Here is a 14938-nt window from a genome sequence, read left to right on the forward strand (position 1 = left end):
AAAGGCAAATTTAATTCAAGTTTGGTGCTCTCAAAACAATTTGAGTTTTTGGCCTTGGACCTTGAAGTCTCAAAAGACCACCAAATTAGGTTGGTTGGTTGTTATAGAACTCCGTCTGCATCAAATGACTCTTCATCTACATTATCAAATTTGTTAAGTCAAGTTATTTGTAATGACACTATTGTTGTTGGTGATCTGAACTGGGACTGGCTAAGGCCAATATCGGATGCTTTTAAAGAGCAGTGTGACAGTTTAAATTTGACTCAATTAATTAACACTCCTACTCGGCCAAATCCTAAATGTCCGGAGAAATCATCACTCATTGATTTAATCCTGACCAATGTCCCTTTTAAGTACTCTGTAATAGGTGTTTTTGCTAATGATGTGAGTGATCATTGTGTAATTGCTGCTGTCAGAGAAACTAAGGTGCCCAAGTCTGCACCTCGTATTGTTGAAAGGCGAAATATGAAAATGTTTGTTGAGCAGGGTTTTTTATATGATTTATTTTATTTTGACTGGAGTTGAATTGCCTTGATTGATGATGTGGAATTAGCCCTGACTTTTTTTCAAAACAGTTTTCTTGATATTCTGAACAGACATGCACCTATTTCGTAAATTTAGAATTAAGGGTCGGGACAATCCCTGGTTTACTCCTGAGATTTCTAATTTGCTCCACGAAAGAAATGTAGCCTGGGCAAAAGCAAGGAGTTCGGTTACTGATGCTGACTGGGTTGTGTTCAGACGGTTGCGAAACAGTTTCACTTCACTTTTCAGAAAAGCTAAAGCTGAATTTTATTTATCTGAAACTACAGAGAATCTAAATAACCCAAAAAAATTCTGGAAAACTATTAAGTCATTATCTTCATCAACTAAACCAACAGGCTTTCAGTCACGATGAGTTTGAGTGACTATGGAGCCTGACTGATTGTTGTAACTGTTTAGAATTACAATTTGATGCTGTTTGATGACGATGTGTTGATTGTGTTTTTTGGATGATTTTGTTAACCTATAGGGGGATCTTGACTGATTGGTGTAACTATAATAATTTGTAACTGTTTATGATGTGGAGCTAATTATGTATTCCCAATGAGCTTAATTATTTGCAGATGGAGCTCTGTTAATTGGTCATGTGTTTATCTAAAAAGAGGTGAATTTGAACATTTGTATACTCCTGATGAAGGTCGTGTGACCGAAATGTTGTGCGATTAAAATTTATTTTGCAAGTTAAGATAGTGTGCGGGAGTTCCTTATGTGTTGAAACGACCTACCTGGTCTTATTTTTCTACGCACCTATTACTTAACAGGTGTGCGATGGAGTTCGTACACTAAAAAGTTTTATAGGAAAATTTTAATATTACAATGGTTTTTTTTCTATTTATTTTGTATTTGTTTATACAGAATAACCTAATTAATGTGCCATTCAAAAAAAAAAAAAAAAACATTTATTTGTTCATAATGCATAAATGTACATTTTTAGGTAGCACTTTATTTTACAGTACGTGTACTTCCATGGTACATACATGGTAAATATCCTGTACCTACAGGGAAATGTGTGGTAACACAAGGTACTTACCTGAACTGTATGTACATGGTAACTAATAAGAAACACGGCCGTACTTAACAGTTGTACATGCATGGTAATTAGTTTGTATGTACATACAAGTGTGGGTACTTACAGGTAGTGTCTGTACATGGTAAGTAATTAGATACTTCACTGTAACTACTAATGTAAATACATGGCAAATATGTAGTACTGATGGACAAGTGTGAATGTACTAAAATGCACTTACATTATCTGTATATGGCAACTGATAAGAAACATTACTGTACATCCTAATGGTATTTACATGGTAAATATGTAGTACTTACGGACAAGTGTGGGTACAAACAGGCACGTCCTTACAGTATCCATTTATGGTAAGTAATAAGACACATTAATGTACATCCTAATGGTATGTACATGATAAATATGTAGTACTTATGGACTAGTGTGGGTACAAACAGGCACGTCCTTACAGTATCCATTTATGGTAAGTAATAAGAAACATTACTGTACATCTTAATGGTATGTACATGGTAAATATGTAGTACTTAAGTATGGTTAATAACAGCCACAAACAAACAGGGTACATTCATGATAACTAATGTGAAACTATATGTGCTTTGGAAGTTGGTTAGGAACACTGCAGTAACTGTGCAGCTCTGCATGTTAATGCTCAGCAGGCACAGTCCTTTTAAAAAGGGATTTTGACACATGATAAGTTGTAAGTGTTATTATGAGTCTAGTAGCTACTGTATAAGTCCAAAGTAAAATCTGTCTACACGTATAATTATTAGCAATGCACACCATCAAAAATCTCTGTTGAATCAATTAGTTAAGAGAATCAGTGACATTAAAGAAGGAGGTAAGTTAACTGCAATGGCATTTACCATCGATTACTCAACAAGTACCTTGGTCCATGTTTTTACCCCCCAACTTGAGTACTGCATAACTTATACATGAACTAATAGGTACATTCACCAGTACGTTCATAGTAAGTAAATGGAAATAGGACTGTAAAATAAAGTGCACCATTTTACACAAACATTACATAGTAATTACCAGTTCTTCCAACTTTGTTATAAGCACTGTTGAGATGAGCAATTTAGCATTAACAGTCATACACAAGCAATTGAAAAACAGCTATATTTTTTATTAATTTATAGTGCACAAATCAGACAACATTCTTTGTACAGTATAAAAACAATTACTTTTTATTGACTAAACATGGTATCATCTAAAATACATGTATACTTACCTGTACTTAAGTATACTAAATATACATTAATAAGGTTTGCATGTTTCCTGATGCAGTGTGTTATCTTTAGCAGGATTACTCAAAGAAATTCATATAGATGCTTTTCGTATTATACTCTATATGCAGCAGCAATATCTTGAAGCAGACAACCAAGAACACCTTTGGGATGTTGTTTCCCCCTCCAATAATGCCATTCAATAAAGGCAAGTTGATTTTTCAATGTCTTTAGAGTCATGTTACCCCTATAACGGTATACTTCACTTTTGTAGGTTCTCCATGCACGTTCTATATGCTGCGTATGAGCTCCTGTTTGTGGGTGCACAAAGAAACGACTGTGGTTGACCTGATAGTGAATAAAGCCATGCTGACTAAGTCTTCTATAAGCTGGCCAGTCATCACTGAGTAAAGTGCTTCCTTGACGCACATACTTCTCAACAATGGGAATCAATTTTCCAGCTGTTCTTCGTTTCACTACTTTGAGCACAGGTCTCCTTCGCCTTCTTTTGACTTCAATCATGCCAAACACCCATGCCTTTCTCCGCCAGGTGTTTCCAAAGCGTCCACGTGCATACTATAAGGGTATAAGGGTAATATAACAAACATGGAACTAGTCATAATGCAAATGATCACAGTCCATTAGTTTATTATTATCTTGTAAAAAAAATATATAAATACCTTTCGCTTGTGGCAAAATTTGCTTTCATCCAGGACTATAAAGGCCCTTGGTCCACCAATTCTCATCTTTCTTTCTCTTCGCAATTTTTGTATTGATTTAACACATACTGTTTTGAGTTTTTTGGTGATCTTTGTAAGTGTTGCAGAACTGCCACACAAACCCTCCTCAAGCATATCCACCTGACGGAGACGTAATCCTTGAGCAAATCTAAAGGAAAGTAATAACATTTAGATTAATATAACAGTGTTTTCCAACCTGTTTGTCTTAAATATACCCCTATCCCCATCTACAGGTTCAAGTTCAACCTATTAATCGATATGAAACTAAAGATGTTTACTGAACACTAAATTAAAATTGTCTCAAAACCATTTGTGTGAAAAAGATTTACATATTTCGAAATTATGAGATTAAATCACAATTTATTTTGATTTATTGACATCCATATTATTTTAGGTCTTAAACGTGTAAGGTATTACATTTTCTGGTAAGTGGCAATATTTAACCCCTTGAATTGATTTCTAGTGGTATTGACTATAACAATTGAAAATGACTTGATGACTAAAATTACTAAAACTGCCAGTGAAAGCAAGTTAGTTTCTTAATCAGTGGGTCATTATATAATTTATTTCAACTGATTTGTTAAAATGAATTTGTTTATTTTGCTACTGTCATATCAGGTACAGGTAAATACATATGAGAATACATATTTTAATTTTGTTCATAGTTCACAACTGTATGTATGCATAAGAGCTGTTAACATCATTAAATAGTTAAAATATGAACTAGGATTATTTACCTGTGAATGACCTTCATATAGGAGTCAAGGGTAACATGACTTCTGCTAAAAATAGAACCATTACGTATGGAGACAGACACATCTTTGTGCCGATTTCTCCTACACATCCTGCAATGATGATAGACATCAGTTTACAAAAGGTTTTGGGACCTTCTTCTTTACGTTAGAAATTTTAAATTTAAAACCATTATTAAAAGTTATGTACTGTCATAGCTTGCAAAAAAAAAAAAAAAAAAAGTGGGATCACTTACCATCGATATCCATCTTTTGTTGCATTACTTTTTTGAAGATTCATCCTCTTTTTGCATACTGGACACTTCTTTTTTCTAAGCAGAAGTCTGTGTTTCTGAAGCCATTTAATGAGTGACTTCTGTTTTCCATAAATGCTCCGTAATAAATGTCTGACTAAACTCATTTTATTAATTCCATTAGCTAAACGAGTTAATCTTTGTGTAATATTGTATTACTATCAGCCTCTAAAAATAAAAAGTCCGCCAAAACTAACAATCTGAATACTGATTGGCCGTTTTATGAACACGTTTTTGCACATGTAGCCAATCAGCTTTTAAACAGGAAGCCCGCCCTTCCGGTATTTGAAATTGTCAGCGATAAGCAATCGCATCAATCAATAATTTCCTGTTGGTCGCATTAAGGTACGTTATCATGTAAAGACAATATACATACTAGCAGTGTATACGTATTTGTAGCGAATATTTTCGGTTCTTTTGGTTCTGGACGTGTCTGTACTGTGTGTACACACTTAATGTGGCGTGGCAGATCGGAACGCCATCGCCATACATGGTTAAAGCATTAAATAATCATAATTAAACATATTTACATTTCATTACAATCAGCTATATATATATATATATTAATCTAGCTGATTGTAATGATATATATATATATATATATATGCTATAACGTTTTATTTTTATAGCGAATTGGAGTAGAAACCAAATTTTACAATTAGATTCAGATAAAAAAAAAAAGCCTTACAGTATGTGCAATTGACATATTTTGTAATTTTTTGCTTAATATAAAAATAAATAACAAATGAAGTGAATACCTTAGCTGTTAACTGTAACATAATATTATGGGTTCCCTTTTTTACAGTATTAGCTGAAGTAGATTTTTATCCTTTATATATATATATATGTATATATTTATTTTTTATATATATATATATATATATTAAAAAATGTATTATTATTGAAAATATAACATATTATAATTTAAAGACAATGGCACACTAAAAAATTAAAATTTCTGTTTACTTTCCGAAAATCATGCACCCAGTTACATCAAAGAGTTATTTCACATAATTTAAGATGTCCTACTTTATGAATTTCTGGAGTGTCAGATGACAGGACTAACCCCTAATATTTGGCATATTTGACCCACTTGTCCATTGTGCATTAATGTTACTCAAGTAACATGGTTGTATGTTGTCAGTGCTGTTGCTATGTGTTTTAATGTTAACATTTCTAATAGTATGCAGAACACAAAGCGCACAAAGCGGGGGAGAAACCAAGGTGGCGTTGTTGATAAAGGTAACTATTTTTCTTTTCTTTCCTTTTTTACAAGCCATAAATAAATCCTTTCCATTATTCAGCAGAATAAGTGTGATGAATTTATGAACATATTCACTCCTCTAATAGCAGTTAATCATAACATTCACCCTCATAACAGTTTACTTGTACTTGACTATATACAGTACAGTGGTGTAAACACTAGTTGTTTATTAATGTGCCTTCCATGCTTGCATTTTAAAGTAAGAATAATCCAGATTTACTCAACTTTTTTGAGATCTCTAGAATGACCAGATAAATATTTTGTAATTACTGTAAATCTACAGTAGGTGATACAGTCTCAGTGCCACCTCCTGTCTCTGGTTCACCACAAGTTGCACCGACGGCAGTTGCAACAATTGAAAAACTCAAAGAAGAAAATAGACTCCTGAAAGAGGAACGGGATTTTCTGCGGGAGCAATTGAGAGGTTCCCTCAATAAAAGACAACTAGGTAAGTCTTGGTTTACACATTGTTTTCTTTCCATATCTGGCTCAGTTTTTTTTTTTTTTTTTATGTCAAACAACCACAACAACAACAAAATAATGTGTGATCTGATGTTCAGAAACCTGATACGAATGGAAATGAGAATTTAAAGTATTAAAGGTTTGCTGGAACAGCATCTCATTATGTTCTAGAATAAAGTTCTTCATATATTATATGCCCTAGAATATATTTATTGATAATATTTATTTTAAATATTGTTCACATTTATTAACATATTTACTGACATATAATTGACACTTATATGGTATTTAAATATAAATATGAAAATGTAAACAATGTATAACAATATATAATATAAACTTTTATTTTGGATGTGATTAATTACAAAATTGTCTTTTTTTACTTGCATACTGTTTTAGGGACAAACAGAAGAATGCAAAATGATTCATCTTCTGAGTCAGAATCTGCAGACAACTCAGACAAGCCTCCAAAGAGAAAACACAAGAGAAAGCACAAAGTCCGAGAAGACAAAGATACCTACATTCGAAGAGGCAAGTTAGTATATTATAGGACCTGCAGTATGCTATACACAAACATACACACACACACACACACACACACACATATATATGTGTGTGTGTGTGTGTGTATGTGATTTCTCCATTCCCAATTTAATGTGCTGAGACAATTATGTCTTATTGATTTATTAAATTTAAATTACATAGTTTACCTTTAACTACTTCACACCTATATAATGTACATGTATTAATAAGAGTTTCCACCATAATAAATTAGCGAGAGAAGTCTTTTTTTGTTGTTGTTGAATTCTTTAAATGCTTTCATAATTTCTAAGCTGTGTAATACTTTTTTTCAGTTAAAACTCCTGATGATGTTTTGCACTGCTACAAGGCCATTCTGAAGAGCTTCCTATGGACTAAGAGTGTCTCCAGAAGCTGCAAACTACACAATGTTGATCGCAATACCATAGCTCTTACAGCTATCATTGCAGAGCTGCAGATAATTGCTACTCCTGAACTGCACATTCCAGAATTTCAGGGTGGAAAAAAGTGCAAGGAATATCTGGATACAAAACCAGAAGTCATGAGTAAAATCACTGAAATGAAACAGAATCGTGAGCTCCTACCAATTGGGTATAAATTCCGAAAAGAAGACAAGTAATTGGCTCAAAAGTATAAGATGTCTTGTTCAGTGCAGCAGTAGCATTTATACAGCGTTCACCATGTAGAAAAGTAATCTTTTTCAGATTTATTTTAAGCCCATTTTATTGATTAAAAAACAAAGTGTGCATGTTCCCCTCACTTTGTTGTCTTTAAGTTCACCCTGTCTTGTGTTATGTTTCTAGATAAAGTACAATGTTTTATAGACAATGTATAACTTGGAACTAAATGGCTCTTTTAAATTTCTTCTCTGTTATGCACAATAGTGCAATCTATTTTACAGTGCATTACTAACATGGACGTCTAACATGTTATTGTCCTTATTGATGCCATTGAAAAAGCAAAATGGTTAACAAATAAAGTCATTGTTTTGATGCACTATGTATGTACTGTAGTGTATTAAGAACTGTTAATTCTACATTGCTTTCATGTCATCTTTTACAGTCCTTACTAGTTGATATGCCATATAGTGGTGTATATGGACTAAGCTTATAACAAAGTTGGAAGAACTGGTAATTACTATGTAATGTTTGTGTAAAATGGTGCACTTTATTTTACAGTCCTATTTCCATTTACTTACTATGAACGTACTGGTGAATGTACCTATTAGTTCATGTATAAGTTATGCAGTACTCAAGTTGGGGGGTAAAAACATGGACCAAGGTACTTGTTGAGTAATCGATGGTAAATGCCATTGCAGTTAACTTACCTCCTTCTTTAATGTCACTGATTCTCTTAACTAATTGATTCAACAGAGATTTTTGATGGTGTGCATTGCTAATAATTATACGTGTAGACAGATTTTACTTTGGACTTATACAGTAGCTACTAGACTCATAATAACACTTACAACTTATCATGTGTCAAAATCCCTTTTTAAAAGGACTGTGCCTGCTGAGCATTAACATGCAGAGCTGCACAGTTACTGCAGTGTTCCTAACCAACTTCCAAAGCACATATAGTTTCACATTAGTTATCATGAATGTACCCTGTTTGTTTGTGGCTGTTATTAACCATACTTAAGTACTACATATTTACCATGTACATACCATTAAGATGTACAGTAATGTTTCTTATTACTTACCATAAATGGATACTGTAAGGACGTGCCTGTTTGTACCCACACTTGTCCGTAAGTACTACATATTTACCATGTAAATACCATTAGGATGTACAGTAATGTTTCTTATCAGTTGCCATATACAGATAATGTAAGTGCATTTTAGTACATTCACACTTGTCCATCAGTACTACATATTTGCCATGTATTTACATTAGTAGTTACAGTGAAGTATCTAATTACTTACCATGTACAGACACTACCTGTAAGTACCCACACTTGTATGTACATACAAACTAATTACCATGCATGTACAACTGTTAAGTACGGCCGTGTTTCTTATTAGTTACCATGTACATACAGTTCAGGTAAGTACCTTGTGTTACCACACATTTCCCTGTAGGTACAGGATATTTACCATGTATGTACCATGGAAGTACACGTACTGTAAAATAAAGTGCTACCCATTTTTATTATATTGTATCATTTAAGAATATTCTTCTCACAAATCCATTTAACACTATTATTACAATGAGTATCAAACCATCCTGATGAAAGAGTATTAGCACAGTCTTCTTTTCCCTGATAGTTGTTTGGCTCTCCAGACACCCAGGACCTGCTTCAACAGATCAGAGTTAGTTCAGAGCTGCTTTCTGTGTGATATGATACTGACTGAGACAGTCATTAATTATATAATAATCAGTTCAGTTCAGTGATTTCTCACCCAGAGGTCAGTGTGCTGCCATCAACCCATTTCCATCTGTCCTCCTCTTCAATATCAGTCAGACCAATCCAGAAATGATCAGAACTACCAGTAATATTCTTCACAAAATCCTGAGAAGTCAAACAATAACATGATTTATAACACGAGCAAAGACACATTTCAGCACATTATCTTTCATTTAAAAACTAAACGCCGCGATCTCACACACACACACACACACACACACACACACACACACACACACACACACACACACACACTGACTTGTTCCTCTCTGTTGTTGATGATGATCAGATCTGTTTCTCTCTCTGTACAGTATCTTCTGCTGTCAGTCCAGTTCTTCGTCTCAGAAGAAAAGAAGTAAAGACTGGATTGATGGCACTTCCATCCATCTACAAACACAGATAAGACATCCCTAGTGAAATATAAATACACTAAAATTCATTTGAAATACATTTATGTCATGATAAGTATACTACAAATACATTTACATATGCATGTACTTAATAAAAATACACTGCAATTGTACTTTTGATATATTAAACTGGTAAACTTAAAGTCTTCCAAACTGGAACAACTAACTCTGTACTTTATTCATTTGAATTGTGCAGAAGTACAGTAGTGCTGAAGTGTAACTAAAGATACACTGAAGTTTATTTGATTGTGTTAAAGTGAGACTATAGCAATTATACTTCAGGTACACTTGAAATATCTTGCATTGAAAGACATTAAATATTATTCAGAGATCATACAATCCTCATCAACAGTGACATTTAAACACACTGTAGGATTAATATTGAGAGATGTGCATTGTGCACAAGTAGCACTACAAATAAAGTTGAAATATAAATGTTATTTATATTTCAATATAAATTATCAATAATCATTATAAACATAAAGAGCTAAAGAAAGGTCAATTACAAGCATTAGCTGCACAACAGATCCAGGACAGTCCACTTTAAAGTCTGCTTTAGATCAAGTCAAGACTGAAGAAACTAACCTGCAAACTTCTTCTGAAGATCATTTTTTTCTGATTTCAACTGGTCTCTCTCTTCTGTGAGGTTGGTGATCTTAGTCTTCAGCTGTTGTCTCTCTTCTGCGAGGTTGGTGATCTTAGTCTTCAGCTGTTGTCTCTCTTCTGTGAGGTTGGTGATCTTAGTCTTCAGCTGTTGTCTCTCTTGAGTGAAGATGACACACAACACTATGACTGCAGTCAGCAGAAGAACACACATCAGTCCCAAACACACACCAGCTGCTCTGGAGATCGTCACACCATCACTTCCTGAAGAGGATAGATATGATATTAGTCTCTTCACTTCCTCATATCATACGACTCACATCTTCTGAAAACATGTGAACTGTAGACTAACTTTAACGCTTGTCAGACGCTTATTAGTGTGGTTTTTGTTCTTGTGTTTTGTGAGTAAATGCAGAGGAACAGTTCATTCAAAAATGGTTTCCTGATTATTTACTCATCCGAGTTTCACTGTATATGATTTTCTTTTTTCAGCCAATGATACATTTTTGGTTTTGGAGGAAAACGTGAACAGGTCTCAAAATAAACCTTTTCTAAAGGTCAAAAATCCATATTTAGGAAGCTTTAAAATAATCTACATTGACCATGGATGATAAATAAGTGTCTTCTCTAGCAAAACGATCAGTCACGTTCAGGAAAAAAATAAAGCATTAACCACCATCAACAAATGGAGCATGCAAAGACAGCATGTCAGATCATACTGGAGGACCTGGAAGAGAGTGAATAATCAGAAAATGTCCTTTAATCTCAGTTACCTGTGTGTCGAGGTGTTCGGGGTTCCTCTGTGTTGAAGTCTTCTGTGTGTCGAGGTGTTTGGGGTTCTTCTGTGTTGAAGTCTTCTGTCTCTTTCTTATGTTTCATGTCTCTTACAGCCTCTGCACTGACGTAGATATCAACAATCCTTTCTGTTTGGTCTTCTGAGTCCATTATTGAACCTTTATCCATGCTATCATTCACAATTCTAGACGTTTATGGTGCAGTTTAAATGTTTACAGTTATATATATAAGACTGGATTCTTGTGGCGTTGAATCTGTGATCTCTTTTCTGACTTTACCTCGTACGACGTCCATATATTTTTAGACATCATCCATGTTGTTTTTTTCTTCTCTGAGTTTTACCCTTTTCTATATTTTCATTTCCACATCCAGTAAACTAACACTAGTTTCTCTCTCTGTAGTGGACTGTGTTGTGTTCCTCATCTGTTCGTGTGGCCAGTATTTATGCAGAAAGGAAGTGTTTTTTTGGAAATCAGGGTTCTCAAGTTTTTTCAAAAGCTTAGAGTGAGATGACATGCGTATAGGGGAGGAGCCTTAATGGAGCCCCGCCCCCCAATTTAACTCATTGTTCATAATTTACCAGCACAAATTGAATTTACAACTATAGTTAAATATATTAATTGCTAAATGATAAATGACAGAGCAATTCTTCACATCAAATATACTCTTTAATGTTATATTTCAAAATTACATGTACAAAAATTACAAAAATATAACTCTAATTTATATAAATATAAATATAATATTGCTCTAAACAGTTTGGAAAAACAAATATTTTTGCATTTTGAATGTGTCTAGTCGAAATGGTATACTGATTTATTGTATGCAGGGACATTGTGAACAAATGGACAAATTAGTATATTAAGGTGTGTGTGTGTGTGTGTGTGTGTGTGTGTGTGTGTTTGTGTGTGTGTGTGTGTACACAAGAGTACACACTCCAGTTTATGAAATGTGTTTTGTGTTGTAAGTGTTTGTTGCACATTTTGATGACATCTTTGAAAAATACAAATACAATGGCAATAATTAATCAATGTATATTTTGACAGGATATAAAATATTACCCAGAGCACTTTGCTTTAATACATGTAGCCTTAATGTAACTAGAAATACTACTAATACAGCATAATATATAATTTAAAATAAAATGAAGAACTACATCTTAATTCCTTCTCATACCCACTAACATTTCCCTTAGTTTCAGATAATGTAAGCTAGTTAAACTGAGCCAAAGATTCTGGTCTGGCTGCAAAGTAGTTGTAGAGTTTTTGCTGCATCAATAATAATGTGTACGATTGGCTATATGTTAAATGTTCTAGCCTAAAAATGATAGACGAGCTTTCTTCCGACTTACCCTCTCCATCACGACGTGTGTTTGCGTTATGTTGCTGGTTACCTAGTAACGAACGTACGGTGACCGAGAACGTTCCGTCAACTTCTGTGTGCTCGCGCATCTATGTTGCCTAGTAATGAACGCAATCTGAGAAACATGCTGGGGGCAGGAAACTTCACTTTGTGTGCCTGCGCATTTTATACTTTACACAGTTATATATAAAGCTTGCAGGACAACTTGGTTGCCATTGCCTTTTCAGCGTGAGAAATACACGGTGTGGCGTGTGAGCGTGTGAACTGTGTGAGTGTCACGGCCAAAGTGTGAGACTTGAGAACTTCAAGTATTTGTGTAAAAGGGAACTTCAACTCAGTGCAGAAGGACACTGAAAATAAGTGTTTCAACTATGTGGATTGTGTTGATGTAAATGAAGTTCAAGGTGATGTTGTAAAGTTTTCTGAAATGTTCAGGTTGTTGATCAAAAGTCCAGACAGCTGATCAGGTTTTTCAGTCTGGTTCTCAGGAGAGCATCTCGAGATTTTGTTGTGAGATGCTCGGCGTGTTTTGTGGTCGTTCTCTTGGAGTTTTTTTTTTTTTTTATAGGTGTCAGGAAATATGAATCCTCTTGAATCGCTACAAGAGCCACCGCAGACAGACCGAATCTCTCTGTGTGAGGGATATTTCACATGTTTGTGTTCATGTGTGCAGCATCACTGACTGCTTTAACTGATCAACAGATCTTAATCCATGAAACATTTTACCTGACAAATCAAAACTATTATTTGTGTCACAGTAATGCAGAGGGCTTCAATCAGCTTCATTTATAACTGGTTAACCTTTATATTGTGAGTAAGAAAAGCATTAACAGACATTCACATCCAGTTGAGTTTAATCATACAGTTTCAATCATAGAGCTGATGAATCAGGTGTGTTAACTAACTAATGGAGACATTAGGAAAAATTATGAGATGACACTGAATCAGATTTGACAGATGTGTAAATGTCAATCTGTTCCTCACAAATTGGATCAAGTTTCTTTATTTGTCACACACATATTACATACATCTAATGAAATCATTTAACTTCATTTCAATTTAATGTAACTTCCTTTTACAGTACGTGTACTTCCCTGGTACATATCTTGTACCTACAGGAAATGAGTGGTAACACAAGGTACTTACCTGAAGTGTATGAACATGGTAACAAATAAGAAACACGGCTGATCTTAACAGTCGTACATGTATGATAATAGATACAGACAAGTGTGGGTAATAACAGTCACTAAGAGGTAGTGTACATACATGGTAACTAATTATTTTCTGTACTGTAGTTATGTAGATACATGGTAAATATGTAGTTCTTACGTACAAGTGGGTACAAATAGGCACATCCTTACAGTGTCCGTATATGGTGACTAATAAGACACATTACTGTATATACTAATGACATATCAATGGTAAATGTGTAGCAGCAAGAAAAAATGTGCTATTATGTGGAACAAAACAAGACATACTGCACTTGGTAAATATATAAAAATTGATGGATCATTCTTTGAAATTATGACCCTGGTGTCTTTCAAGAGTGAGAATTGGGGAATTTCTGCATCCACCACAAACAGATTCTGTGTTTTAGATAAAGAATTTTGTTTTAGAGATGTTCAGCTAAATACAGTAGATCCTCAACATTTATATAGTGTCTAATAATGTATTTGCTGTCCATCCTCAATCACTCAAATGGAAATGTGTAATTATTAGGTCTAAAGACAAACTGTATGCCATTCCACTTCAACACAATAATGAAAGAGACTAAAATCTGATTACAGATACAGCAGGTAGACATCCAAAACACCCCTTCTACCGCCGCCGTGGCGTCTGTAAAGTGCTTTTGCAGCTTTTGACCACTGAGTGGCGCTTTAACCACAAGTGATCAAACAAGCGCATCACAGCAAATTTTCGCAAATAGACGCAGCTTTGCCTCACTGATGTGTTACATTTGACGGCTGCAGTCAGAGAAAATGAAAGAAAAACACTATAGTTTAAATATTTAAAATATTTAATATTCACAGATGAAAGATTGGTACTTATGAAGTTATGTGCATTTCTTAAGGTGTGTTCACACCAGATGCGAATAGAGCGTCTGGCGCGAGCGATTTCAATGTTAAGTCAATGCAAAGACACGAATAGACAACCTGCGGTGCGAATTGAGCGTTTTGACGCATGATTCGCGAGAGTTAAAAAATCTGAACTTTGGCGAAATTTTGCACCGTGTTAACCAATCAGGAGCTTGCTCTAGTAGTGACGTGATTACGATGAAGCGAGCAGAGGGAAGATCCAAAACAACAATGGAGGACAAACTTGTAATCGCTGTATGTGGATACCCGGAGCTGTATGATACTTCTTCGTACTTCTATAAAAACAGAAATAAAAAGGATCTTGCTTGGAAGAAAATAAGTGAGGAGGTCGGACAATCTGGTAAGTTGTAAAAAACACTATTTACTCAATTTGAGCTATATATACATATTGAGTTGATGTGTTTATTCAGAGGAAGTGTGC

At 34.5% G+C, this 14938-nt stretch overlaps 1 protein-coding gene and 2 long non-coding RNA genes across 3 annotated transcripts in view; 1 reads left to right on the plus strand and 2 right to left on the minus strand.

The window, feature by feature from the left end:
- Positions 1 to 3029: 3029 nt before the first annotated feature.
- LOC132098499 (uncharacterized) lies at positions 3030 to 3661 on the minus strand. Its single transcript, XR_009422945.1, has 2 exons — positions 3474 to 3661; positions 3030 to 3369 (listed from the first exon to the last, which is right to left on the minus strand). It is a non-coding gene; the product is annotated as an uncharacterized LOC132098499 (long non-coding RNA).
- An 845-nt stretch (positions 3662 to 4506) lies between these two features.
- LOC132098500 (uncharacterized) lies at positions 4507 to 6762 on the plus strand. The gene is made up of 4 exons (XR_009422946.1): positions 4507 to 4923; positions 5762 to 5820; positions 6126 to 6290; positions 6704 to 6762. It is a non-coding gene; the product is annotated as an uncharacterized LOC132098500 (long non-coding RNA).
- A 2243-nt stretch (positions 6763 to 9005) lies between these two features.
- LOC132099274 (C-type lectin domain family 4 member M-like) overlaps positions 9006 to 14938 on the minus strand; it is a 151838-nt gene continuing 145905 nt past the window's right edge. The window contains exons 2-6 of the mRNA XM_059505710.1: positions 11038 to 11079; positions 10247 to 10528; positions 9511 to 9638; positions 9247 to 9356; positions 9006 to 9138 (exon numbers count right to left, since the gene is read on the minus strand). Of these exons, the coding sequence (XP_059361693.1) occupies positions 9006 to 9138; positions 9247 to 9356; positions 9511 to 9638; positions 10247 to 10528; positions 11038 to 11079 (695 nt within the window). The remainder of the gene's footprint in view (positions 9139 to 9246; positions 9357 to 9510; positions 9639 to 10246; positions 10529 to 11037; positions 11080 to 14938) is intronic.

Source organism: Carassius carassius, chromosome 22, assembly GCF_963082965.1.
Source record: "Carassius carassius chromosome 22, fCarCar2.1, whole genome shotgun sequence".
NCBI classification, from domain to species: Eukaryota; Metazoa; Chordata; class Actinopteri; order Cypriniformes; family Cyprinidae; genus Carassius; species Carassius carassius.